Source organism: Halichoerus grypus, chromosome 8 (genome assembly GCF_964656455.1).
Source record: "Halichoerus grypus chromosome 8, mHalGry1.hap1.1, whole genome shotgun sequence".
Taxonomy (NCBI): domain Eukaryota; kingdom Metazoa; phylum Chordata; class Mammalia; order Carnivora; family Phocidae; genus Halichoerus; species Halichoerus grypus.
This window is the reverse complement of record NC_135719.1, coordinates 51,199,461-51,224,921: the sequence shown is the minus strand read 5'-3', so window position 1 is coordinate 51,224,921 and position 25,461 is coordinate 51,199,461. Positions and strand designations below refer to the sequence as shown.

Genomic DNA, 25,461 nt, shown 5'->3' with positions numbered 1-25,461 from the left:
AAGGACCTCATGTCACTTATGATCTTAGGGAAATGTGTCAGAAGGGACCTTAAAGAAACTCCTGGTTCCCAACTTTTCATTTCTCACGTGAGGAAACTGAAGGCCAGTGAGCCTTACGTGTTTTCCCCCAAGTTCCGAAGTCACTTGGCGACAGAGTTGCAACTTAAAACCAGGATGTCCGACTCTGTGTCCACCAGTAAGAGTGTGCTTTCTGTCACAATGGCTACCATCTTTCATATGCGTTTGTCTTCATCCGTAGATTCTTCAGAAACCAAGCCCGGAACTCAAGCACCAGCTGGCTGCTTTCTCCAAGCGTGTCGCCGGCGCCGTGACTGAGCTCATCCAGGCCGCGGAAGCCATGAAAGGTAGGCTGCATTCTCTCATGTGGAGCAAGTACAGCGAACTGAGTACAGTCTCAGTACAGCGAACTGTACTCATACTGCACAGCCAACCCAGGCCCTTTCTTGGCAAATGCAGTCAGAAGGAATACAGTGAGGTACTTTTTTTTTTTTTAAGCAAATGGGAATAGAGTTAGATTTTCAAAGTAATATCCTCCCAAAGCAAGGCTTTTTTCCAGTCTTTGCATTAAGTACTTCTTCTTAAATGGTATAGTCCATCTGGAACTGCTCACTTCTCTGAAGGGTGTCGCCATTTATTTTTATCTGCAGTTTCCTTCATCAGAATATTTATCCTCATTCAGATAACACACTTCATGTTTAGGAAATGATGCCCTCTGGGTACATTGTTTGCACACCCCTTCACGGTAACATTAGAAGCAGTCACCTCACCAGAGAAATTCAGTTTCCCTTCGTTTGAGTTGAGGTGAATGGCTGTTCTCCAGGAGTCCCAAGAGAAGAGAATGGCAAATCTGTGTGGTCAGCAGAGTCTCAAGTCTCTTGAAAATAGTTACTCGCGTTCATGAGGTTTAAGTGAGAAGTTAGAGTAAGGCTCGAGCTGGCCTTGGACCATGAGATCCTGATTTTTGAAGCTATCATTGATGACCACTCCTGTGCTAGGGCTGTGTACATAACTGACTTAGAAAAACAGGAGCAGACAGTAGCTCCCCTGCACCCAGCTGATCTCTGTGAGAGCTAGAGAGAAGATCCCTTAGCACCATACAGCTAGTAGGCTTCTGGAGCTTCCCTGCATGTCACTCCAGATACTGTTCGTAACGAAGCCAGTGCCCTGCAGTCACAGCTACCAAGAATGACCCTCTTTGGACTGATTTTAGGAACAGAGTGGGTGGATCCAGAAGACCCAACCGTCATTGCAGAAACAGAATTACTGGGGGCCGCAGCGTCCATTGAGGCTGCCGCTAAGAAGTTAGAGCAACTGAAGCCAAGAGCAAAACCAAAAGTGAGTGTCCGTGTGTGGCTGCTTGTCTCATGTCACTGGGTCTTCCTGTGGATGGCTGTGAAATGGAGCTCGGTGTGCCACAGGAAGCTTTATCTCCTTCCCTGTGGTTAGACTCGCAAGCGGCAAACTTGTTCTCCCAGCCTGGCACCTTTTCACAGGGTATGGAAAAAAACCCACGGGTAGATCCTTCAGGTTAACCACCCAGAAAAATACCTTTGGGTATCCAGAGGAAGAACCCGGGCATTTACAATCTGAGTTTAGTTCTGTTCTCTATAAAGCAGGTGTTGGATACTTATTATGGAAAATCCCTGTCCCTGAATGTGATATCGTCACCCTCCAATTGTCTAGTTTCCATAATGTAATGCAAATAGCAATGCTGGGCCTCTCCTTTTCTTAAAATCATTAGAGAGGACAGTGTGGACCTCAAAAATGGATCCAGTGACAGACTTTCTCAATATATGCTGGAGGCTGTGGTGGGCTGGTATGTTTCCTCCATCTGTGTTTGTCATCTAGATAAATGTTTAAAACCTAAGATCATGAGTAGATATTAGAAACAGCCATTTAAAGAAATATTTTAAGATTGGGCAGTAGAGAGGACAATTATTACATAAAAGGACGGGGAGCTAGTGCTGTCCGGGGCAAAGCCCAACCCTGTTAAGCTCTTACCTGTCCCTCCCCCAGCCCCATGGCTATCTTCAGTCCAAAGATGGCCAAACTAGAGGAGGTCGCTGCAGGTACCTATGGCCTCACTTCCCTTCCAAGAACCCAAATACATTAGGAAGTAAAATCTGGTTTTTGCCCTCAAAAAAGTTGGATCCCTCAGATTAGATATGCCTAAAATTCTACCTTTTTTATAAGACCAAAGGATGGAGTCTGAGCACTAGAATACACCACACCCCTCAAAAGCAGAGCCTGGGATCATGTTGTATGGAAACTAGACATGAGCAGGTAGTAAATGGATGAAGCTTGGGAGCCTTCTTAAAGCCATGAAATTCTTCAAGCCAGTCTCCTAATAGTTGCTCTAGACTCGGTGAAGGCAGTCTTTAAATTTCTCATCAAGATGTAATTTAAGAGTTATGGCTTCTGATTTGGGGGTTTACCAGGGTTCTCTCCACTAGCCTCTAAGCTGAGGGTCTTAAGTGGTCTGAGATTGTCCAAGTTGTTCTCAAGAAGCTTAAGAACGGAGTGTGTGTGTAGGGGCGACTCCCATTTTCTGTCTATGTCTTTATTTCTGCTTTATAAATCAAGTTAATTGCAAATGGAAAATTACTTTGAGCTAAGAAGCAAAAACCATTGACTAAGAGTTAGAGGCTTTTTGCATAGTTGGCTTTTCCTCTTCCTCATCTGATTTCACACAACCAACCTCTCCTGGAAAGCTTTCGTCTGCTAATGCTGAAGTCATGTCAGTTGGCACTCTTCTGGAGAATTAGCCTGGTGCTCCTGTAACATTAGCACTTCACCAGGTCCTAAGAGCTCCTGTTTCAATCCCTCTCCCTTTGTCCTTTTGCAGGATCCCTCGGAGTTCTGTCTCTGAATCCTAGTTGCCCTCTGTCTAGCCATTTATTCGCCTTAGAATTCTTAAGCTGAAAATACAAGTCATTAGAGGCCCTGCCCCAGAGGATTGTTGTTACAGCAATTAAATGAGATAATTTAAGAACACAGTGCCTAACTTAATAGGCAGTAACTGTATCACCGTCACTGAAACTATGCTTCAGGGACTTTTATCTACTACCTCCTCGGAGAATGCCTGCAATAAAAATTATTCCATAGATCCATGAGCTGATGGCCATAGCAAAAAGAAAACAAAAGGCTCACATTGATTGAGTACCAAGCAGGGGCCAGGCAGCCTTCTAGGGGCTTTGCACGGATGAACTCATCTGGCCCTTACAACAGGTCCACAGAGCAACCTGTATTCCCATCCCTGCTCCATCCATGAAAAATCAAGGGCACAATACCTTGCCAGAGTCAGCCGGCTTGATGGAGCTGAAAGCAGCGTATGTGGGCTCTGGGTGGCAGGGTCCATTCATCCCAGTCCTTTGGGTCTAACCAGTGTCAGAGGCTGGTGCAGCCCCCCAGAAGAGGTTTTGGGTTTGCCTGTACCGTTTGAGCTATTAATGCCTCTTCTGGGAATCTGTGCTGAGGAGGAAATCCAGAGAGAAAGAAAGCTCTGTGTGTCAGGGAAGGCTATTCCTAGTAGCCTTACTTGTAGGAAGAAGTTAGATATGACCTGAGTGTCTCCTTGAAGAAAAAGTATGCGGCTATTGGAAAGAATGGTTGATAGGACTGTGTAGTATGAAGAAGATGCTCATGGCATAAATGTAAAGTAAAAAAAGAAAAACACACAGGATGCAGAATTATGTGCTCGTTATGATTACAACTCTGTAAACAACACTTGAATATGAAGGAGACAGGTAGGGGATGTACAAGGGTGACTGTGGAATTAGGGGAGGGCCTGTGTTTTAATATTTTATAAAACAGTGTTTTAAAAATACCAGCACTTAAAAAATGAGCGGTGGCTGCTGAGGTGAGCCAGTGGGCACTCCCTGCCCTGCCCTAGGATCGTCCCCCCTTTGTATCGACAGTGTGGGTCTGCACACAAAGCCGAGGTCGAAGTGAAAGTCGAAGTGGACGTAACTGTTGATTTGAGCCCCTTCCTTGGGGATGCCCACTTTAGGGCACTCCCCTCTTCATGTGAGGAAGGGCACTTGGTATTTCTCGAGTGCCTGAAGATGATCTGAAGTATTACTCCACCCAATGGCCAAAGGCTCTGCCACGTGGATTAGATTATCTCTAAAATCGTTCTAAAGAAACCATCAACCCAAACGATGGTTTTTGTGCCTGTCTCAGGGTACCCTCTGCTTTGTGGTAATAACCGCATGAAATAAAATACCTTCCTTACCTTTATAAAGGAATTTATTTCCCCAGTTAAAAAAAAATGTCCAATCTGACCCCACAATCAACCAGTCTTTTGTGGTGAACTGGTTCTCTCCATGCCCTTCCGTAACTGAAATAAAGAAGTTATCCTCAGGATACTGCGAATAAGCATTTGCTATTACCTTCCTATCCCTGTAACTACACACGACCACACAAGCCCTCAGCATAGCGTGGGTAATGCTTTCCTTTGTAACCACGGAGCATTTACGCTGCGTTGAAGAATAGTACCGGGGAAAGGCTATGGGTTTTTGGTTTTTTGTTTAAATTACTCTGCTCGCCACAGTCTCAGGTCACCTGTTTTAAAAGTAGAACGCTCCCTGGTTTATGAAGAGGATTCTGGTATATTCCCAGCTCAGGCCCTTAAAATATAAGCACCTCTTTTTGCCTGCAATCTCCCCGATGGGAATAACAAATTCGCACTGTTGGATCCACTATTTGCTTGGGAAGATGGCAGGAAGGCAAAAGGGGAAGGTCGGTGTGCCCTGGTGCATGTGCCCAGGAGGCTGCTCGTGGCGCCGTTTCCACACGTATCACCAGCCTGTGCGCTCCCCAGACGGGTAATGGGCTTCCTGCAGTACGTACGGTGCCTATTCTCGAGCCCAGCCAAACCTGGATGCCTTTGCTGCAGGCCTCTGTGTGATATGTTTGATATATTAGGTTGTTATTTAATCCAACTATATATCAAACATATTCCTACAGTGTCTTGCCCTGTCTCCGGGGGTTCCTAATATAGTTTATAAGGCAGCAGGAAAGAACACGTTAAAATCACAAGCAGATTTAGAAGACGGGCTGCTCACTCCATTTCATGATGTTATATTCCATTTTTTCTTGTAGCGTGTCAGTACGGCTAGATTCTTTTGTTTGTCGTAGAAACAAATCATAATTATGGATGTCTTCCTAAGAGCTTGGGATAATATGTGTAGCTTAGTTTTGCGCAGTAACAAGTCCTTAAGGGATATGCTCAGTGGAAAAAAATGGAAGGTTCTAGCCTGTGTTTGTGACATGGGATAAACGTCAGGACTATAACCCCTAAACACATCCAGACATTGCCTCGTAGTTCTCTTTTGTCCTGATCCTCAACTTAGAAATTAGTAATTTTCATAATCAAGTTTTCTGCGAAAAATTCAAGCACAAATCAACTCTCTGCAACTTTCCCTTCCACCCATAGCATCACAACGTATAAACCGAATCAGCCATACCAACTGTGGGGATGGTGAGTCACTGGGCTTTACATAAAGCTTGCTTAGGACTACATGAATCTAGTAACGGTAATGCAATGCAGACTGGACTCTGTTGAATTTCCTGTAATAGGTTAAATGGTCAGTAGAGGTTGATAATATTTAGAGTAAGCTGACAGTAGCCTAATTGGGTGCAACAGGAAGTTTGGGATTATGAAACATTTTTTCTGGCACTCGGCAGCCTCCTTTGGTTGGCTTTGACCTCCTCATCATAGAAGAGCCTGCAAAGTACGTGTTAGTTCATTCTGATCTGTCTCAACAAAAGACTGTGAGCTCCGTTTTCTGGAAAGAGAACTATTGTGCCCGTAGCTCAGTCCTTTGGAGCAGAGAAGAAGCGCTCTTTTAAGAGCACTTCCGTGTGTATGTAAGCAATGCCCCACGCAGTTGGTGAGCCAGTGGTTTGACCAGATGGGTCAGGAAGGCTTCCCCTGGTTATGTCTAGAAGCCGTCTCCAAGTTGCTTGCAGTAAATGCATAGTGACAGGTCACAGCAGCGGCGGCGGCAAAGTGATGACAGGGAGGGAAATAGACGGTGGGAGTCCCAGCTTCCAAAGCGATGAAGTGGAGCCTGGCCCTGGGACCCTTCTCCACTGAGAACAGATCAGTAAGTGTGTGTCAGCAGGAGCTCTTTCAGACGGCTTGCAAGATGCAACCAAAATTCGTGCCACCGGGGCACCTGGGTGGCTCAGTCGTTGAGCGTCTGCCTTCGGCTCGGGTCATGATCCCAAGGTCCTGGGATTGAGCCCCACATCGGGCTCCCTGCTCAGCGGGAGGCCTGCTTTTCCCTCTCCCACTCCCCCTGCTTGTGTTCCTTCTCTCGCTATGTCTCTGTCAAATAAATAAAAAAATAAAAACAAAAATAAAAATCCATGCCACCTTCCCACAGCTAGAGAACAGTGTCTGGGGTTTTGAGGCCAGTTAAAGTCATTTGACCAAAATGACAAATTGTCATGGAAAAGAGATAGTCAGTTATCATGAATAAAGAAAAACACAGTTTAAAAGGGCCTTAAGGTGAAACCCATTCGTTAAAACGGGTGTGATTCTCTTGTTTCTTTCCGGTAACCTTGCTGTTGGTCAGTATGCTGTCCTGCTTAGCCGAGGGGATGGGAAACGGTGACGAGATGTTCAGGGAGGAGTGGGAGCCCATACAGCATTTTCTGTATGGCTAAAGGGTGTGGGCTTTCAGCTCGTCTGCCACCAGTTGCTTCCAGGCCAGGAGACGTAAAGAGTGTAAAAAGCAAAGGTGTATGGGGAGCTCAGCCAGCTCATGTTCCCGAGTGACCCCTGCCAGTGGTAGAATAGCAGCTCTTGTCAGACCCTCCACAGACACGTAGAGGATTCATATCAAAGGAGCTTACGATGTAGTGAATATACCTGGTCAAATATTTGAAAGCATCCCATTATCTTTTTTGTCCGTGCTTCCTAATTAAACATGCATGTGACTTTTTTGAAAGCACGATAATCTTGAAGAATTTTTCTGCCAAACAGAAGTAGCAATTAAAAGATCATTTCAGTGGTATTATTGTTCATCCAAACAAACAAAAAAACCCTAATAAAACAGTAGGTACTATGGGAAAACCACTCCCAAGATACTAATTGTTGCAAGCTCGGACCTTTTCCAAAGGATGCTGCATGAACATGCATTATTCTTTATCTGAGTACAAAGGGTGGTTTCTCCCCAAGTGGCAGGCAAAACCATTTGGCACTGCTTTCTCTCTGTCATCCACTTTGTTTACTGTTTCCCTGTAGCTTTCAGGGGGGTAAGGCCAGCTGTCCAGGTTTGAGCTCTTGGCAGGTCTAGTTATTCTAAGAATTTTCCCGTTTATAAATTCTCATCAATAGTAAGGGTGGTGGTCCTAAAGACAACCCACCCCTGGAGCCTCTAAAAGAAAAGCTGATTTGGCCCTTACACAGTTGAGTCTTTGGGTACGGGCTGAGGTCTCCCCCCAAGGCACCTCTCAGTTCAATACCAGAAGCAGACTGGGAGCAGCCAAACTCACTACAAAAAAAAAAAAAAAGGAGAGGGGCGCCTGGGTGGCTCAGATGGTTAAGCGTCTGCCTTCAGCTCAGGTCATGATCCCAGGGTCCTGGGATCGAGTCCCGCATCGGGCTCCCTGCTAGGCGGGGAGCCTGCTTCTCCCTCTGCCTCTGCCTCTCTCTCTCTGACTCTCGTGAATAAATAAATAAAACATTTTAAAAAAAAAAAAAAAAAAAAGGAGAAACATGGCTGCCTATTCCACTCAGGCTTCCAACTGGCCAGAAAATGCTTCACTGGTGTGGTGGGAGTTCTTGGTGTTGGCCTTCTTGTTTCCCTCAAGGACATTTAAATTACATGCAAAATGTCCACACTTTTAAAAAATATATCCAAAGGGTTTTTTTAAGCTTCTGATGTATATATGACCTTGTTTTGAGTAGCAAGCGTTCTGCAAGACTTTCAGGAACACAGAACAAAGCACAATTCCCAACTGGAAAAATGGCACCATGAGTTGGGATGTGGTTTTTGCCGCCATTTGTGAGAAAAGTTTGACCATTGGGTTTATCAGCTCTTAGCAAGGCAGACCCTTAAAGGAGGTTTTTCAGGGAGGGAGGCAGACATCAGGGCAGTGACCTTTGGGCCATCTCCTCTGGGTACCCTCAGCTCCCTCACCTTCAAGTTCATTGCAGGGAGGGGCTGCAGGGATGTAATTCACAAAGAAAAGGCCAAGTAAAAGGACCACGGACAGAAACATTCTTCCTCTGTGTAGCATATGCCCCAGGACCTGTTAGGGAGGAGGTTGGCAAAGATGCTGCAGGAGGGAGGTGGGGCTTCTCTGCGGAGGAGACCGAGAAAAGAAGGAAGAGAAAAAGTAGCACCTGCTTATTTTAGCCAGCACCTTCTTAATGAAGAAAGGTTTCATTTGGAATTGTAACACGTCTAAGCTAAAGGACCGGGAGAGTTGAGGTTCCTCCTTAAGCTACTAACGGAAACCCGATTGATGGTCAGGACGTGCAGGGCGCTGCCTTAGAGCCCAGAGGGCCCATCTCCTGTCTGGGTGTTGGGGGAGAGGGTGGAAGCAGCGCCGGTCTGTAGCATCTGTTACTTGACCCTCCGCTCATCTTTGGTTTATGGTTTTTACTTATAATTATTTTAGGCTATCATCAGAAATGGCAGTTAGAACCTTTCTCCCAATTATGAGTGGAAAATGGTCCAGAGAGAGAAAAACAGCAGCGCTTGTCAGCCCGCACAGGCCTTAAATGAGGCAGGAGCCAGACTAGCTTAGCCCAGGGTCTAAAAAACAATTTTTAAAACCACAAGAGTTATAATGAGCCCTGGGTGTTATACGCAAATAATGAATCATGGAACACTACAGCAAAAACTAATGATGTACTGTATGGTGACTAACATAACAAAACAAAACAAAATAAAATATAAAAAAAATAAAACCACGGAATATATGTAGGAAGAGAAGTAATAATGAAATAAATTGCGAGGAGTTATTGAGCATTTACTATGGGTCAGTATTGCTTTACATATATTTATAATTTACCTATAGCACCCCTAACAGAGAGGTAGGAAGGAAGGCAGGTTCAGGAAATGAATGAATTACTGCAAAGATTATGTCCTCAGAATCCCTAAAAGGCCAAAAGGCAAAATAAAAATGAGGAAAGGCCTCCCCTTTCCCTTCTCTGTCCCCACCTCCTACCCCAGTGGAACTCAAGCTCCTGAGACATTAGACCGATCAGAGCAAGGCAGGGGCCTCAAATGCTCTCCAGGGCACAGGAAGCTGGCAACAAGGGAGCCAGCCGAAAATGTGGCCTTTCCCCAGAGGGACCTCAGCAGACCTCTAACTTTTTAAGAAAGAGAAGCTCTGCAGGGGATCACCAAAGAGGAAAAATACCAGCAAAAGGGTGCCTGGACCTTTCTCGCAGCTACCAGAAAGCGAAGGTGAGGATAAGCCCATCCTCTGCTGAAGTTCAGTGGGCAGTCCAGGAAAGACAGCTGGTGAGAGCGGGTGGTGAGCTGGCCAGTAGCCTTCTCACAGGGGAGGGGAACAGGGAAAAGGACACTGAACAGAGGATGAGAAGACAGATTCGGCACTCAGAGGCTGTAGCCAACACGTTCATGAAGCAGAGCAGATTCTCAGTTTGCACATCTGGTGCTCTTTCCCTCAGCGCTGCTTTGCTAAGAGAACCCCTTTGCAAAATGCTGGGAATGCTGTTTACCTCTGTATATGCATGAGTAAGTGTCACAACAGGCTGTGAATGCAGGTTGAGGGGTGCAGGCAGGGCGTACAAGTAACGGCCCCCGGCCTTAAACAGGGCAGGAGCCAGCACATGGATGTGTGTGCCTTCCCCCGCCCAGGGAACACAGAATGGACAGTTATTGATGTGGACGCTTAGTGCATTTCTCCTTCTCCAAGCATGTAAATTGTCCCCTGGCTGAACTCTAGAACTTGGGAGACTCCTTTTGAATGGATACATTCATTCGGCAAACATTTACCATGTAGTCTACACTGCCTGATTGTGTGCTCGAGAGAGCACATCAGTTGAATAAAACACAGTCCGTGCCCTGGAAGAGGACAGGCTGGTAGGCTTCGGTTAACTGGGGTCTGTTTTCCTTCACCCAGGCCAGCATTTCCCATGGAGTAGCCCACCTCCATTAGGAATGAAGATTCACAGGCCCCACCACAGACCTGTTGAAACACAATCTGCATCTTTAACCAGATCCTTGGGTGATTCTGCGGGAGGGCTGTCGGTTTATTAGCCCACGTAATGAAAGCATTTTCTTAAGTTCATGGCACGCTGGGTCTCAGGATTCTTCAGGGTCTCCTTATGGCAGCTCCACGTTACTATCCTCATCGTTCTCCATCTCCCAGCTACAGTGAGGTTTATTCTGTTGACAAATCCTGCAGTTTTGTTGTGATCCTTTTCCGTAGGAAAGTCCTTTGAAGACCAAGCCCATTCTGTTTCTCTCCTCTTCTGCATCACGGTGGAACATGCGCCCTTCTCCTCTTTGTAGCACTTACCATCCTCCTCCCAGCTGCCATGGCGTGTGCTGGTGGGAGCCAAGCAGAGAGGCAGCCCTGACAGGGACACTTCGAAATTTCCGAGTCTGCTTGGCTTGGGGAGAATCCCATCTTATAGGCTAGAAGTTGTGTATGGCATGAGGAGATACCGGGTGTTGATGTTTATTTCCAGCAGGAGAGAGAGGTGGGCGTTTAGTCTGAGTGATAAACCTGGCCTACAGTGTCTAAACATTAGCCCTCCGCCCCTGTAGTCATCCCATTCAGGTTTACTCAGCCTTTCTTGGGAAACTCTCTAGTACTTTTTAGTCAGAGCAAGTGTCCCCCAGAGATGAGGCTTTCTGCCATGTCCTTTTTAAAGCATAGAGATGTTATAGAAAGAAAAACAAAAATTCATCAGCGGGCATTTATACCAGTTGCCATTGCAAGAAAAATCTGTGGGTGTCAAAAATATTTCCAAGCTGAATATCTATTTCAAGTATGTGTTCTAGGAAAAAAAAAAAAAAAAAAAAACCTTCAGGGCAATGGAAGATGTGGGCGAGGCCTGTAAAATTGGTTGGAACAAGATGATTCTGTCAGATCTATCCATGCTTAGAGTTAGCATTTAATTTTAAGAAAATTCCATTTTTGTGGATCCTAAAATTTGGGAAATCAGAAATCTGATGGGGTCCTCCACACACCTTGGAGGCCGCCTGAGACAAGGATCTGGGACACATTAAGTAGCCACCATTGGCTTCCGTTTCCTCTGCCCCAGTGGAAGGGGCACCCTTTGGGTTCAACACTTACATGGTTTCCCTGGTACCTTAATTGGTTACACGCTTGAGTTTCTTTTGTTGAATGAATTTCCAAAAAGGCTCTTAAACCAGTGTCACTGAATAGATATCCATAGATATCAGAGCCTAATGCAATTTCGTCGGAGCCTATGTGTGACGGTACCTTTATGCCGGAGTGTCTTATAATGAGTTGTCTTTCTGTTTCAGTAAACACATTTTATACTCCACCAGTACTGTAAGCTCCCCTACTCCAGAATGAATCCACGGCAACTGAATCCATTTCTGCCCTGAATGCTCCTAGAGCAAGACTTTGTCAGATAAGAAAGAATATATGGCTTCTGTCCACGAACTTCTAAAATGCTGGCATCCTTCATCGGAGTCCCTAGATGTGCGCTGAAATGTTATATGATAACAATAGAGTTGTGAAAATAAAAATGAGCTTGGCATCTCTCATAGTTCAAGATGCAACCATAACGAATAGGAGCTGGGAAAAAAAATGTACCTATGTATCCATCCTGCCTGATGTTTCCTATGGGACCATAAGTGGCCAACTCTGAGCCTCTGATAAGTTAGTCCTCACTGATGCCCCAGGGGTGAGCAGGCTAGTAAAAACATCCTTACGGAGTCAGAGAGATTGAGGTTTAGCTCTGGTTTGGAGTCTGGAATCATGCTGCCACGTGACCTTGTCCCAACACTCTACCTCCCTGAGCCTCAATTTTCTCACTGTGACTATAAGGATGACTATACAGTATAAGATCTGTTTTTCTCTGGCTCGGTGAGAATTAAACAAGTAACATACATGGAATGCCTAACAAGACACTTGCCACATAGTAGCTGCTCTTAAAAAACATATTGCTGTTGTACAACGTTGCGGATGTACTTAATGCCACTGAATTATACACTTAAAATTGGTTCACAGGGTAAATTTTATCTATTTTTTTGGCACATAAAGAAAAGTAATACTCTAGCTGACCATCACTGCAATGCCTGAAAGATACCAGCCCCATCGTCAACCTTCTTTAACCAAAGGGGACCTTAACCCTACTTAGGTTCACAGAACGTGAGTCCTGAGGGGACCTGGAGGAGGGCATCTAGTCTGACCACCCCAGATGGTGATGCTGCATGCCAGCCAGCCCGGGACCAAGGTCCTTACACTTGCCACACTTACCAGCATTTCTCTGCAGCTTCCCGGCTTGTTCTGGTGGCACGGGGCATGGTGCTGGTGAACTTGGAGCAGAGCCCTCACAGCCTGACAGCACCTGCAAGGGGCCGGGGGTGGGGGGTGGACAGTGCCCTTCCCCAGGTGGAGCCGGGCCCCAGGTTTCCGGGAGACTGAACAGCTCCACCTCCATGTCATGTCGCCTTGGTGTCTTTCCCGCCTCTGGTGATCTGCGGTTGGTACGGAACTCTCCCTGCTCAGCTTTTTCACTTTTGTTTTTACAAATACGAGAAAAATAAGGCTTTTCACAACGAATAGCCACCTTTCCTTTCTTCAGCCCATTTTTGAGCCTTAAGCTCTGGAAGAGTGTACCACCACCCCCTCTTTAGATTGTGATGATTGATTATTTAAATTTTGGTTATTGATGCCCATGGGACCATTTGAGCATATTTTATTCACAGTGAATTTATGTCTGTTTAAAGACTCTGGTCTAGAAAAATAGTCTGTCTTAGACCTTCCTGATGGGAAATGTGTGTAGAATGCCACCACTAGCAGCTTGTACCTCTTAGAACCAAGGTAGCGGGAGGCAGCTGATGGAGAGGCGTTTCGCCAGTTTAGGCCTTTCCACCTGGGTGTGGTGTGTCAGCCAAAAAGTCTGACTTGAAGAGCCAGGTGACCAAGAAGTAAGTAGTTTGGCAAAAAGCGCCCTTCGTGGATGCGAATGGCACATGATGTTGTTTTCTTCTATTCTAGCAAGCAGACGAGACCCTGGACTTTGAAGAACAGATTCTGGAAGCTGCTAAATCCATTGCTGCTGCCACAAGTGCCCTGGTCAAGTCAGCCTCGGCAGCCCAGAGGGAGCTGGTGGCCCAAGGAAAGGTGGGTGAGCCTCGCTGGCCAGGTGCTGGAACCTTCACACGGTGAGAGCCTCTGAGGGCCGAGGAGATGGGACCGCCTGTGGCCTGGCCCGAGGCCACCGGTGCCGGGCCTTCCCTCCCTGAATTGCCCATCTCTGCCCCATCTGACTAAAAACTCTGTTTGCTTAAACCTGACATCCAGAATGAAGGGTTTGGCTTCTGGGCCAATCATCTGCTTCTTGTTAAGGAGAGCATCCCGTTCCAGGCCGCGATCAGGCCCCGAACAAGACATTTATATTCTCACTGTATATGAAGCTATTTAAAGATGTAAACTGTCATATTTTCCTAGTGGATGGCTCTGGGAGCACCAGAGTCAGGGGCTTCGTAATACCGTTTTCCAGCTTCAATGCTCAGTCCATTCTTTAGAACTGTGTAGCGACATGCTCTCCAGCTCTGCAGTTAGCATTTTCCTGAGCCCATTGATCAAAAGGTCAGTCTGGTTTTAAGTCTGAGATTTCTTTGATCTGCCTCATCCCCAGTCACCCATTCCATCTGCATTAGCATGAAAGCATAGTTCTGTTTCAGTGACCCAAAGGATTAATAGTCTATTAGACTAATGCTGCATCTGGGAGGGTCTCCCAGTTTAAAATATTCCGTGTGTTGTTCCCATACACTGTGGAATGACTCCATCCAAATTGCATCTTGCGGAGAGCCTCTCGAATCTGGAGGCACTACAGAAATCCCGTCAGGTTGTGGGTTTAGGGAGTTTGGTCACCGTAGTTGTCAATTACTTCTGTTTGATATTAAAAGGCCTTGCTGTCAGTGTACAAGTAGACAAATATGATTGTGCCTTGACCTCAGAACTCGTAGTACAGACAGGAAGTTATGCCCAGCCAGTGGCCATCCATCTTCCTCCACGAAATCTCTCGTGAGCTAAACCTTGTCCTAATCCAACCCACGTACTGCGGCTCCTGTTTCTACACCGTCGTGTGTTGTAGTGTTTGTTATTAACATGTGTATGTCTGTGTCCTCACTGGCATGCAGTCTGTCCCTTCGTGCTTCTCACTTACGCCCTGTAGATGCGGCAGAGGGCTGACTTCACTTAAGTACTTGCTGACCAATCAATATGTAAAGACTAAAAATGGATCGTTGAGAAGAATATCCTACCTAAAAATTCCAGTCTCTTGATAAAGGGCCGACTGTGTGCCAAATTGCTAGTACTAAGAGAATCTAACTTGTTCAAGCATTTGTTGAATATATTCAAGCATTTAGAACGTTGGTAAAGGAGGCCCCACGGGACTTGGGTGAACTACAGGCTTATAGACAGGACCTTGGGGTTTTATCTGATGTTCACCGAGCCTTGGTATAGTGCCTAATAATTGCTGACAGATCCCTAATTTCATATTCAAATTGAGGTACTCTTCCCTGACCTCCCCAGGCACCTCCCACCATGTAAAGGTTTTCCCTCCCAAAGCCATTCCCTCTGCATCTGGACAGAAAATGTTTCACTTGTTGCTGTAATTTCTAAATAGAAACAGAGATCATCTTAACGTCTAGCTTCCTACTTCTCTCCCAACCCCTGACAAAACAGTCTGTATTTCTTTAAGGCAAGCGTCTGCCATCAGCTGCACTGAAGGAAAGGCACCAGCGGCCTTTTTCCCCCCCATCACCTGCCAGAAAGTCACAGCATGGCTTTAGGGTCAGCAATCAGGAGAGATGTGAGTTTCCCTTGGCCCTTGAAAGAAGAGGCCTCAGTGGCTCCTGTGTTTGAGATGGAGAAAGGTCGGCAGAGGAAAGAAGCGTGGGAGGACAGCCCCGATCCGTCATGCCTGCGCAGTTTGCCCGGAAACACTACCTTGCAACAAAATGGTGGCCGTTCTGAGTGTCTCAGATCACGTCCTCGGGGCCCAGGGGGACCCCAGCCAGGATGTGCGGGCACAGTCTTGGAGGGGCAGCAAGGGCGTCCCGTTCTCATGCTGGTGGTGCTGTGTATCTGAAGAGATGTTTTTCTCTCTAGTTCCAGAGCGAGGTAGAGTGTGAGGGGCTGCAGGTCCCGCCGCGCTCTCCAGCGCTCATTCCTGGTTTCTGCCCTCCATCTCTAGGTGGGTTCCATCCCTGCCAATGCTGCCGATGACGGACAGTGGTCCCAGGGGCTGATTTCTGCCGTGAGTCACCTTCTCCTTCCTTCCCGATTGCTTTTTGGGTGCCCCGAGGGAGGTTCGGGCCCTGGGTCACTTCTCTACTGACTGTCCCCAGGCCCGGATGGTGGCAGCTGCAACCAGCAGTCTCTGTGAGGCAGCCAATGCCTCCGTTCAGGGACATGCCAGTGAGGAGAAGCTCATCTCATCCGCCAAGCAGGTCGCTGCTTCCACGGCTCAGCTGCTCGTGGCCTGCAAGGTGAAAGCTGACCAGGATTCAGAGGCCATGAGGCGGCTACAGGTAATGGTCACTGATGCTGGTGGGAAAGTACTCCTGTTGGAGCGGGTAAGTGTCGCCAAAGGGGACAGTCTCACTTCCTTGCCATGAACCACCAGGCCTTCCATCAGCCAGCTCTGTCCCACGTTTCTCATTTTCTACCCAGTACAGCCGTGCATCCTACGCCTGCTGCCCCAGCAAACTGACATTCTCCATGTGTGCCTTCTGGTCTCATGCTTTGGGGCTCCCACTCACCCAGAATGTCCCGGCCCTCCCCACCAGCCCCACCTGGTGATCTCCTACTCCTTCTTTGTGACTCATCTCCAGAGTCACCTCTTCTGGGAAGCCCTCCTTGACTCCTGCAGGCCGGGCAGTCGTTCCCTCCTCTCTCCTTCCAGATAGAGCCCCTGGCCAGACCACTTTTAACAGTTCCTGTCATCTGGGACCGCCACATTTATTTTAACATCGGCCTTTGATAAGGCTGTGAATTCTTAGGTGCAGGCACCACGGCTTTATCTGCATACCTCTCACACCTGAGATGGTACCTGTGCCAGTAGGGGCCCTCACGCACTGTTTGCGAAAGAAAGGAGAAAAAGGACTGAGGAATTTCTAGAAGACTGTGGCTGAGGTTTCCCAGAGCCCAAAGAACATGCTCGTGATGAAAGTTATAGTCGAATCCCTCCCAGTGCATACAAGTTTTCCTGATTGTTTTAATTATAGAAGTGTTTAAACACAGTGAAGGAAATGTTTGGATGAAAAAAAAATCACAGAGCCTCAACCTCTTCACATGTCAAATGTTACCATTTTTTTCTCTTCCTGTTTTCATGTCTATATAAAATAACTCTGCTTGTCATCATAGCAAGAGACATTCTGCTCTTTTTCCACTTAACATTTTATCATACATAGCTTTTTATTTGAAGAAAAGGCTTCATAATTTCTCTACATAAAGCTAATTGGTCCATTCTCCATGAGCCTCATTTTAATGATTGCATGATACTACGTCACCTGATTATGCCAGAATTTCCTTATACTTTGGACATTTTGTTTCAAATTTTCTAGATGTCCTAGATATTAGAAGTGTTAGAATGCAGACTGTTTATATGGCTGAAAAAAAACGTTTATATTCCATGAATAAAATCATAAATGGCAGAAACATTTGAACAATTTCACCGACCCTTGGAACTTTCATTTCATTTTGAAAGTCCTAAAGTGTGTTTCTGTTACTCAATCCTCCTGAGTCTCCCTCAGCCACCTCCCTTACCTTCATTCGACTCCTGGGATAAACCCAGGGGGGAAATGGGGAGTTACATGTTGGTGAATGTGTGGTTTGTGGGATTGGAGGACACTGCTGGAGAAAACATCCTGAGTTAAGAGAGACCTGGGTTCAAGTCCTGCCTCTGCCATGTATTAAGTGCATGATCTTAACACAGATCACTCAAAACTCTCCAGGCCTTCAATTGCCTGGGCTGTGAAATAAGGATAGAGATGCCCACACTGGATCTTATGAAGGCCAAGAGATGTGAACGTGCTTGTGTGAGCCCCGAGGATTTACACGGGCAAAGCACAGCATCACTCTCCTTGTCATCATTACTGATGTAACTGGGTGCTGCAGTGTCACATCTGTGTTCGAATCCCAGCTCTGTAACATACTAACTGCAGGGTCTCAGAGAAGTTACTCAACCCCGTTTCTGCATCAGGGAACTGCAGTGGTGACCTCTGACCTCATAAAGCTATTTTGAGAATGAACTTGTCATATATTAATTGGCATTCCCTTCCCTTCTGGTGCAAGCCCTCATGGTCCCCATGGGTCACTTTAGATCACCCACCAGATGAGCTAGTTACTTTGCGAAGAACTCAGCTTTCCGATGGCTCATCCCCGTGCACAAGTCCTTGACTCTGAGGGGACCTGAGCCAGGAATATGGGAGACTTAACGAAGCCTGGACCACCATTAGAAGAAAATTCCAAACTTTGGTGGGGGGTGGGGGGGTGGGCAAGAAGACAAGTCCCGGGGGCCCTGCTTCATGCACATTAAGAGTAAGCCAGTGTGGGCTGTAGCCCTTACTAAAGATCTAGACTTCACATTGGAAAGCTTTTCTTTACCTGTCTCTAGCAATGGCCCCATCCTTGAGCATTTGGCCTAAAAGCCCAGCTGTGCCTCTGAAAACACACCTGTGGAGGCCCTAGTTACTGTGGGGCTCCCAGCGCCCCCCCCACCCCACGCCCCGTGCAGGGTGAGGCTGTGCTTTCCTACCCTTCGTTTCCTCGGGAAGCATTCAGTGAGTGCCAGCCCTGGGCACCCACTGTGCCAGGTGCTAGGGAGGCAAAGACAAAAGTCACAGCCCCTGCCCCCAAGTTAGTCACTGTCCAGGAGGGAGAGGGGCACCACAAGTGTGGGAGGGGACACACAAGCCAGCACAGAGCTGTCTGGGGGCGCTGGGGGGGGTGTGGGTAAGGCCATGACAGACAGAGAAGTGCTATCCAAGCCAAGTCCTTGCGTTTGTCTGAATTGGATGGGGCAGGGAGAGGTAGTGTTCTAGACCAAGGAGACAAGCCCCGGACCTGCATCTGTTAACACACATTTCACATTGCTACAGTCATCTGTTTACATAAGTAAAATCCCCCCTCAAAAGTATGTGTTCCTTGGGAGCCAGGAACTGTATCTCATTTCTCTGTGAATGACCTAAGGTTAGGTAAGTGCCAGTGTTGGTAGAATGGATGGACGGCTGCACAGGCAGATGGATACCAAGGAAAGAGAAATGCTGTGTTATCATTGGATGATAGGGTGATAAATCGGTCCAGAGTTCCATGAACTGTACTTTCATGTCTATTCTTGCTGAATCCAAATTGGCCGTTTCTAATGATACAATGTATGTTTTTTTCTCCCTCTCCAGGCAGCAGGAAATGCTGTGAAAAGAGCCTCAGATAATCTTGTTCGTGCAGCCCAGAAAGCAGCATTTGGCAAAGCTGATGATGATGATGTTGTAGTGAAAACAAAGTTTGTAGGGGGCATTGCTCAGGTTTGTGATTAAATCCAGAGAGTGTTTACTCCGGAGATGGGCATTGTTATAAGAAAGATACAAAATAATAACGACTTAAACAGGATGGAGGTGTATTTCTCCTTTGTGAAATAGTCTGGGTGTAAGCAGTCTGTGATGGTATATGCTGGTTCCTTTGTATCTGAGCCCCAGGCTCCATCTGCCTTATTGCCCCACCATCCCTGAGACGTTGCCTTGGCCAGTTGGTCCAAGATGGGTCACTAACCACCCTCGTTTCCTCTCATGTGCCCCTGGTCAGGACTTAGTCATGTGGCCAGCCTGCACTTCCCAGCTGCAAAAGGTGCTGGAAATGTAGTATTCTTTCCTGAGGAGCCCTGTGCCCAGCCCAAGTCAGGGACTCTGTTACAGAAAAGGGGAAGAAGAGAAGTTAGAAGACAATAGCATTATCATTTAAATAAAATGATGGATTTGGAGCTACTACCCCACTCCAGGTATTTGGCCCTACAGAGAGAATGAATGGTAACCCCTTAACAGAACTTAGATAAGAGTAAACAGGCTTCTGGCTTATTAGGATTGCATTCTTGAGCATGGTAGTGAGGAGCAAACTTCAGGAAATCAGGCCTGCAGTTTGGGGTATGTGTTGATATAAATCCATTATACAAGAATGGTTTTCTTTTTTTTTTTAAGATTTTATTTTTGTGAGAGAATGAGAGCGATCGAGCACCAGCTCGGGGGAGGGGCAGAGGGAGAAGCAGACTCCCCACTGTGCAGGGAGCCCGATGCAGGACTCGATCCCAGGACCCCGGGATCACTACCTGAGCTGAAAGCAGACACTTAACCGACTGAGCCACGCAGGCGTCCAAGATTGGCTTTCTTATCAGTGTCAGGAAGTTACTCATCCCCATGCCTTCCTTAGCTCTTCCTGAACCATTCCCTGTGTTTGGAAATACACTGGATGCATTTCTACCAGAATCTATTTCTTGATACACTAGTTCCATGAGAGGTTCCATGAGGAAGGACCGCTGATCAAATAAGTGTGGGAAATCCTGTCCTCTCTAACTCCACCTCGGACTATCATAGTGATCATTAGCCTAGGAAAGGCTCTGAAAGGGCCCATAGGGAAGAAATCTACTTGGCTTTCTTGAACACAAGCTTAACCTTTTTTTTTACCTGGTATCTATTAACCAGTATTCCTCTGATCATACCTTAGAAGGATGAAACAAATAAATGAAAGCTGTCACGTGGTTAAGGACTCCAGCTTCAGCTTCAGGGACACTTGGCCAGGTCCTGCTCCACTAGCTGGGTGTTCAGGGAAGTGGACCCACATCTCTCAGCTTCAGGTTCCTCATTGGAAAAATGGGACACTTGATAGGGACGACTTCACCGTGTTGCCATGAAGACGATAGAACACTCCCAGCGCCTGGTGCACAGTAGGGACGCAGTAGATGTTTGCTGTTAAATCACTGGCCAGAAGTCAGCTTATTTCGTGGGTCAGCTGGGTCATTGGTCTCAAAACCCAGGATGTGTTGGGCGCCTGGGTGGCTCAGTCGTTAAGCGTCTGCCTTCGGCTCAGGTCATGATCCCGGGGTCCTGGGATCAAGTCCCACATCGGGCTCCCTGCTCTGTGGGAAGCCTGCTTCTCCCTTTCCCACTCCCCCTGCTTGTGTTCCTGCTCTCGCTATGTCTCTCTCTGTCAAAAAAATAAATAAAATCTTTAAAAAAAAAAAAAAAAAAAAAAACCCAGGATGTGGCCCAGAGCTGGTCTCCAGAGCTAAAATACTTAGTCCCGGTGTCTGCTGTGTTGTCCTACAGCAGAGGCCGTGGGAGCTCATGAGACAGGCAGTGGAGTTGGGGAGGCCGGTTTCCTGGAAGGTTTTAGATCCATCCAGCTTGTTGCTTTCCTTGTAGATCATTGCCGCCCAGGAGGAAATGTTGAAAAAAGAACGAGAACTGGAAGAAGCAAGGAAAAAACTGGCCCAGATCCGCCAACAACAGTATAAATTCCTACCCACTGAGCTGAGGGAGGACGAAGGATAAGGCCAGAGCCAAGATGGCGTGCCCCAGGGGATGGCTCTGCAAGAACTGGACAGTGTTCCCGAGAGGCTGGGCACTTACCCCTGGGGCCAGCCCAGAGCCCTGAGTGCTCATTCTCACGTCTCTGTCCCGTAGGGCACCGGCTGCATGATCGTGATGTCACACGGTACAGTGTCCCACCCACAGCTCCTTCGCCACCTCCCCTCATGCCTCACCATATCTCAGGAGAGAGGGGCGCACGTTTCGTGAACTGTTACCAAGAAAGAGAAGTCAGTATTATGTCGTTCTCAGACACTTTTGCTTTCGTTGGTCCTTCTCTAGGCCCCGCTCCTGGGCCTTCTGTGAAATCTTAAGAGGAAAAAAATAATGGCTTGGGGAAAATCACTCATGTCCTAGATAGTGTTCTCCCTCTCAGGAGAAGATGGAAGTTGGAGTTGGACACAGTTAATAAAAGCCAGAAACGTAAACCAGTGTGGACTCCAGGAGGGCAACTCCGGTCCTTCGGTGTCTCAAGCACTGGCTCCCTCAGAGGGTGGAGAATTCCTGCTCCCATTTGCACGCTTTCTTGCCTCCGTGTGTAAGCTCCTTGTGCAATCTAGACCCATCTTGTGTTCTGTGGCCCAGAAAACCGGACAATTATTTTTTTCCTCCATAATCCAAAGGGCAGAAGTACGGGGGACTGCCAGGGCTTGGTGAGCAGGGGCTGTAATAAAATGTGTGGGCTCCTTCCTCTGCAGAGCTGTTTCAGTTCGTACAAGTTCACCCACACAAACCCACGGCCTCCAGGTGACAGTCTGCACAATGTCCCCCTCCGAAGCATCCGAGGTGGGGATTCAGCTAGAATAAAGCAATTCCGTGGTGACTCCACCTTCCCGGTCCTACATCGGCTCCTCTGCTCTCAAAATGGTTAGATTTCCGGGTTGCAAGGCATCGCTTTCAAAGTCTGTCACCTGTCCTGCCTCCCAGGGTGGACACTTTTTCTGTGTCTTAATATTCTTAAAATCTAGATGCATCCTACAATCCACATGAACCTTTAACAAGATACTTGTGCTGACGAGTGCGTCTTACAAGGAAAGGCATGTGGTATTTCCAGAGTCCGTCTTCTGGATGCCACACTTCAGGGTTTCATCCCTCCCCCCTTTTTTGTTCTCCTTTCAGAGCCTGTTCCTTTAAAAGGGCATTTTAAGACCTTGAAGTTACCTTTAATCTGAGCCTTTAATCAAGACAGTACATGAAGGACGAATGGCTTGTGGAATAGATTCTAATGCCAGATAGCAAGTGTTTTTGAGAGAATTCACGAGGGGAAGACAGTGGTGATGGAGGCGCGTGGGTTTTGAAGATAGCCATCCTCCACTGCCCTATAGTGACATGGTGTCCCGTCTCCTATCTCCTCCACAGTATGGCTTCCGGATTCCAGCCAGGGTAAAAGTGGGTGCTTTGGTCTTTTCGGCCTTGCCCCACAGTCCTGCTTTAGTAGCCTCTAGCCCATGTCGTAGTTTTAAAATTTAATTAAACTTGTGACAATGTCCCATGTTTATGAGAGACTTATGAGTGCTATACATAGAATTGTTTTTCCCAGACAAGTAGGAAGTTAGAGGAAATACAGTGCAAATAAAAAGCAAGTGGAGAGAGTATGTAGGGAACTGGGGGGGATGGAGGCCCCAACTCTGAAGAGGAGGGAGCAGCAGAGCCCTGAGTTTCTCAGGGAAATTCTAGCACACTCTTGGCTCTCCCTGAGTGTAGCTAGGACAACCCTTCATCCCTGCCCTGGGCTGCAGCCCCGCAGACCTCAGAATGAAAACTGAGGGCCCCATGGACGCAGTAGGGGTCTCCCCGAGAGACATTCCACGGACGGGCACAGGGTGCTTTCGGAGACTGTTCATCAGACCAGAAGGCTCAGAGTCAAGGTGTGTTAATGGCCTCGTGTAGCAGGACCTGGGGAGCCCCTCCATGGCCCACCTTCACCATATTTTCTTCCAGACTGTGTATGTGCTTCTCCCCTTGCCCGTGTCCCCTGTCACCTCCCGGCATCCCAGGAGGGCATGGACAGGGACAGGCAGGGACAGGCAGTGAGTTCTCTCTCCCTGCCCCAGTCGTTGAAAACCTCTACTGCATTTGATACAGAAAAATGCAGTGTCCCACCCACAGCTAGAGACAGGCCAGTGGAAAGGCCTGTCCTTGACAACTTGAGAGAACAGGCATGGATCGAAGTTTATCTTTGTAGGACCCGTATACGTAAGCTCCTGTGTCGGGGGTTCTGCTGCTAGGAGCTGGGGGAAGCTGGTTCCCCGTATCACCGGGCGCGGTGCTGGCTTTTTCCTCGTCCACACTGCATACATGTATGTGAACGGCCTCGTGGCTGCCTTGGTCTTTTCCCATTTCATAAAACGGTTGAAAGACTGTGCTTTGAGAGTTATTTCATAGGCACGTGACCCCAAATGGCATGAAGGGGGCTTCTGGCTCTTCTTCAAAGGGAGATAAAGCAGATATGAGTTGCATATGGGGTGCGAGATTTCATTGAGGAGCATCTAATAAGAAGATGGTTTCAAGGTAAAAATGGTCCCAGGCCTGGAGCATAGAAATGCTTCTCTCCATGTGAAGGGAGAGCAGGTGTGTGCCCCGTGACGGGAACTAACACTGGGCTTCGAAGCCTTCAGCTGAGCTTCGAGTCTGGAAATTTCTATCTCGGAAGGTCAAAAAAGGAACCTGAACTGACCTCAGAACTGCTCGGTGATGTGGGAGTTTGGATTTTGCTTGGTGCTGCCTTTCAGAGGCTTTGGGTAAGGATGCTCGAAGCCACACTCAGTTAGGGACCCTTGCTCAAACTCTGGCGGTGTGCCCGCAGGGGTGGTGGGGGTGGTCAGCGGGAGCAGTACCGTGAGGCCTGGGCAGCCGTGCAGTCCTGTGTCGGGGGCCCTCTGGCCCCCTGCAGAGGAGCCTCCTGAACCACAGCAAACGCTTTATCACGGAAAACTCTTTGGGTGTTTCATCAGTCCGTGAGTTTCTAGTAACCAAAGCCCATTCCTAATTTATCCATGTATTAATACCAAAATTCGCCACCCCCCAAGAGAGTGAACCCCACCACCAAAGCGATCCTTGGGCCAAAACCTCACGGCCGAGTCGCCACCGCCTCAGCAGTGAACCCCCACATCTCCCCCCAGCTCTGAGGTTCTGGACTGTGGCAGGGCCTCTGGGGGTTCTGGCCTTGGGACCCCAGCACAGACTCTGAGCATGTTCAGTTCTCAGACCCCTGAAGGAAGTGTCCCCTCTGCCAACCAAGGGAGTAGCCACCTCTGAGAGACTCGGGAACCAGGGAGTTGGGGGCAAACGTTCCCATCAGGTGAAGAAGCAGTAGCATTCAGAAACCCCAAGAGCCTGACAGCTGTGCTAGGGGCTCGGGTGCCAACTCCCCAAGGTCCCTTCCGGGTGCTGGCCTCAGTAGGTGGCCTCAGGGGGAAGGTGTCTTCCCCGACAAGGTCCCCAAGTCTCTGAGACTACTGCTCCGTCTTCCTGAGTGTCTGCTTGCTATGTCTATGGTCGTTAGGAACAGGCATGTGACAGAGCTTCTGTTGACTCATTAAAAAAACACGATGAAGAGACATTTCTGTAAGAGGTTGGGATCTGGCCTTCCTCGGAGCCCCCCTCCTAGCCCTCTCATAAGCCACCATCTCTCAGTCACCCTGTCAGCGTCGGCACCTCCTGGTTCCACAGAGCATGAGGCTGGGTTTCCCTCAGCCACCTTCTCACCTGGCTGCAAAATCTAGAAGCAAACAGGAAAGTTAAGTTCTGCCCCATGTCATGATGTCTTTATTGATCTGGTCGCATAAATTATTTTTTTTTAATTCACCAGAAATAAACTTTTAAAGGAATGAACCTGCGTGAGAGTCGCATGGGAATGGGGGGGAGGAGGAGGGACCAGAATGTATTCTTGTCATGGGAGGGAAATTCTACCTTGAGTACAACCCCACGCTTACCTAACGTGTGTTAGAGGAAGTGTGTGTGTGTGTGTGTGTGTGTGTGTGTGTGTGTGTGTGTGTGTGTGTGTGTGTGTGTGTGTGTGTGTGTGTGTGTGTGTGTGTGTCTGTCTGCGCGCGCGCGCACCAGAGGCCAAGCCGCGGGGACCTTGTGCTCCCTATAGCTTTGCTGACTCCAAAGAAAATTCAGAGAAATAGGCCGTACGTAGGATGATGCATGATTTTCCCCTGAAAGAAGCAGGCCCCCTGGACAAGCAGCCTGGGGCTTGCTGACCATGGGTGTTACCTCGCTGGAAGGTTCTTGCAGCTAAATACAGGCTCTCCGGCCCTGACGGGGACCTGACCCCAGGAGATCATCTTCACCTCTGACAGCTGAGCCAGAGATGCAACCTGCAGGGATTTTTCCTTCCTGGAGGGAGGGGGTGCAGACTCTTTGGCCAGGGCCCTTGTTTGGGGGAAGCCAGACTCAGAAAAGCGCCAGGCACTTTTTTTTTTTTTTATCAGATCTTTTTTTTTTTGTTTTATTTTATTATGTTATGTTAGTCACCATACATTACATCATTGTTTTTGATATAGTGTTCCATGATTCATTGTTTGCTTTTAACACCCAGTGCTCCATTCAATACGTGCCCTCTTTAATACCCATCACCAGGCTAACCCATCCTCCCACCCCCCTCCCCTCTAGAACCCTCAGTTTGTTTCTCAGAGTCCATAGTCTCTCA

The 25,461-nt window shown here is 47.7% G+C and overlaps 1 protein-coding gene across 11 annotated transcripts in view; it reads left to right on the top strand.

The window, feature by feature from the left end:
- The window catches only part of TLN2 (talin 2), a 420,448-nt gene extending 397,283 nt beyond the window's left edge, over positions 1–23,165 (top strand). For 10 of the 11 annotated variants that reach the window (XM_078079262.1, XM_036081097.2, XM_078079259.1 and 7 more), the window contains 7 exons: positions 260–365; positions 1,232–1,356; positions 13,216–13,341; positions 15,422–15,484; positions 15,576–15,803; positions 18,627–18,752; positions 20,640–23,165. In XM_078079262.1, coding sequence (XP_077935388.1) covers positions 260–365; positions 1,232–1,356; positions 13,216–13,341; positions 15,422–15,484; positions 15,576–15,803; positions 18,627–18,752; positions 20,640–20,768 — 903 coding nt within the window. In that variant the 3' untranslated portion in view covers positions 20,769–23,165. The remainder of the gene's footprint in view (positions 1–259; positions 366–1,231; positions 1,357–13,215; positions 13,342–15,421; positions 15,485–15,575; positions 15,804–18,626; positions 18,753–20,639) is intronic. The other variant, XM_036081099.2, reaches the window with a different exon arrangement.
- Positions 23,166–25,461: the final 2,296 nt, after the last annotated feature.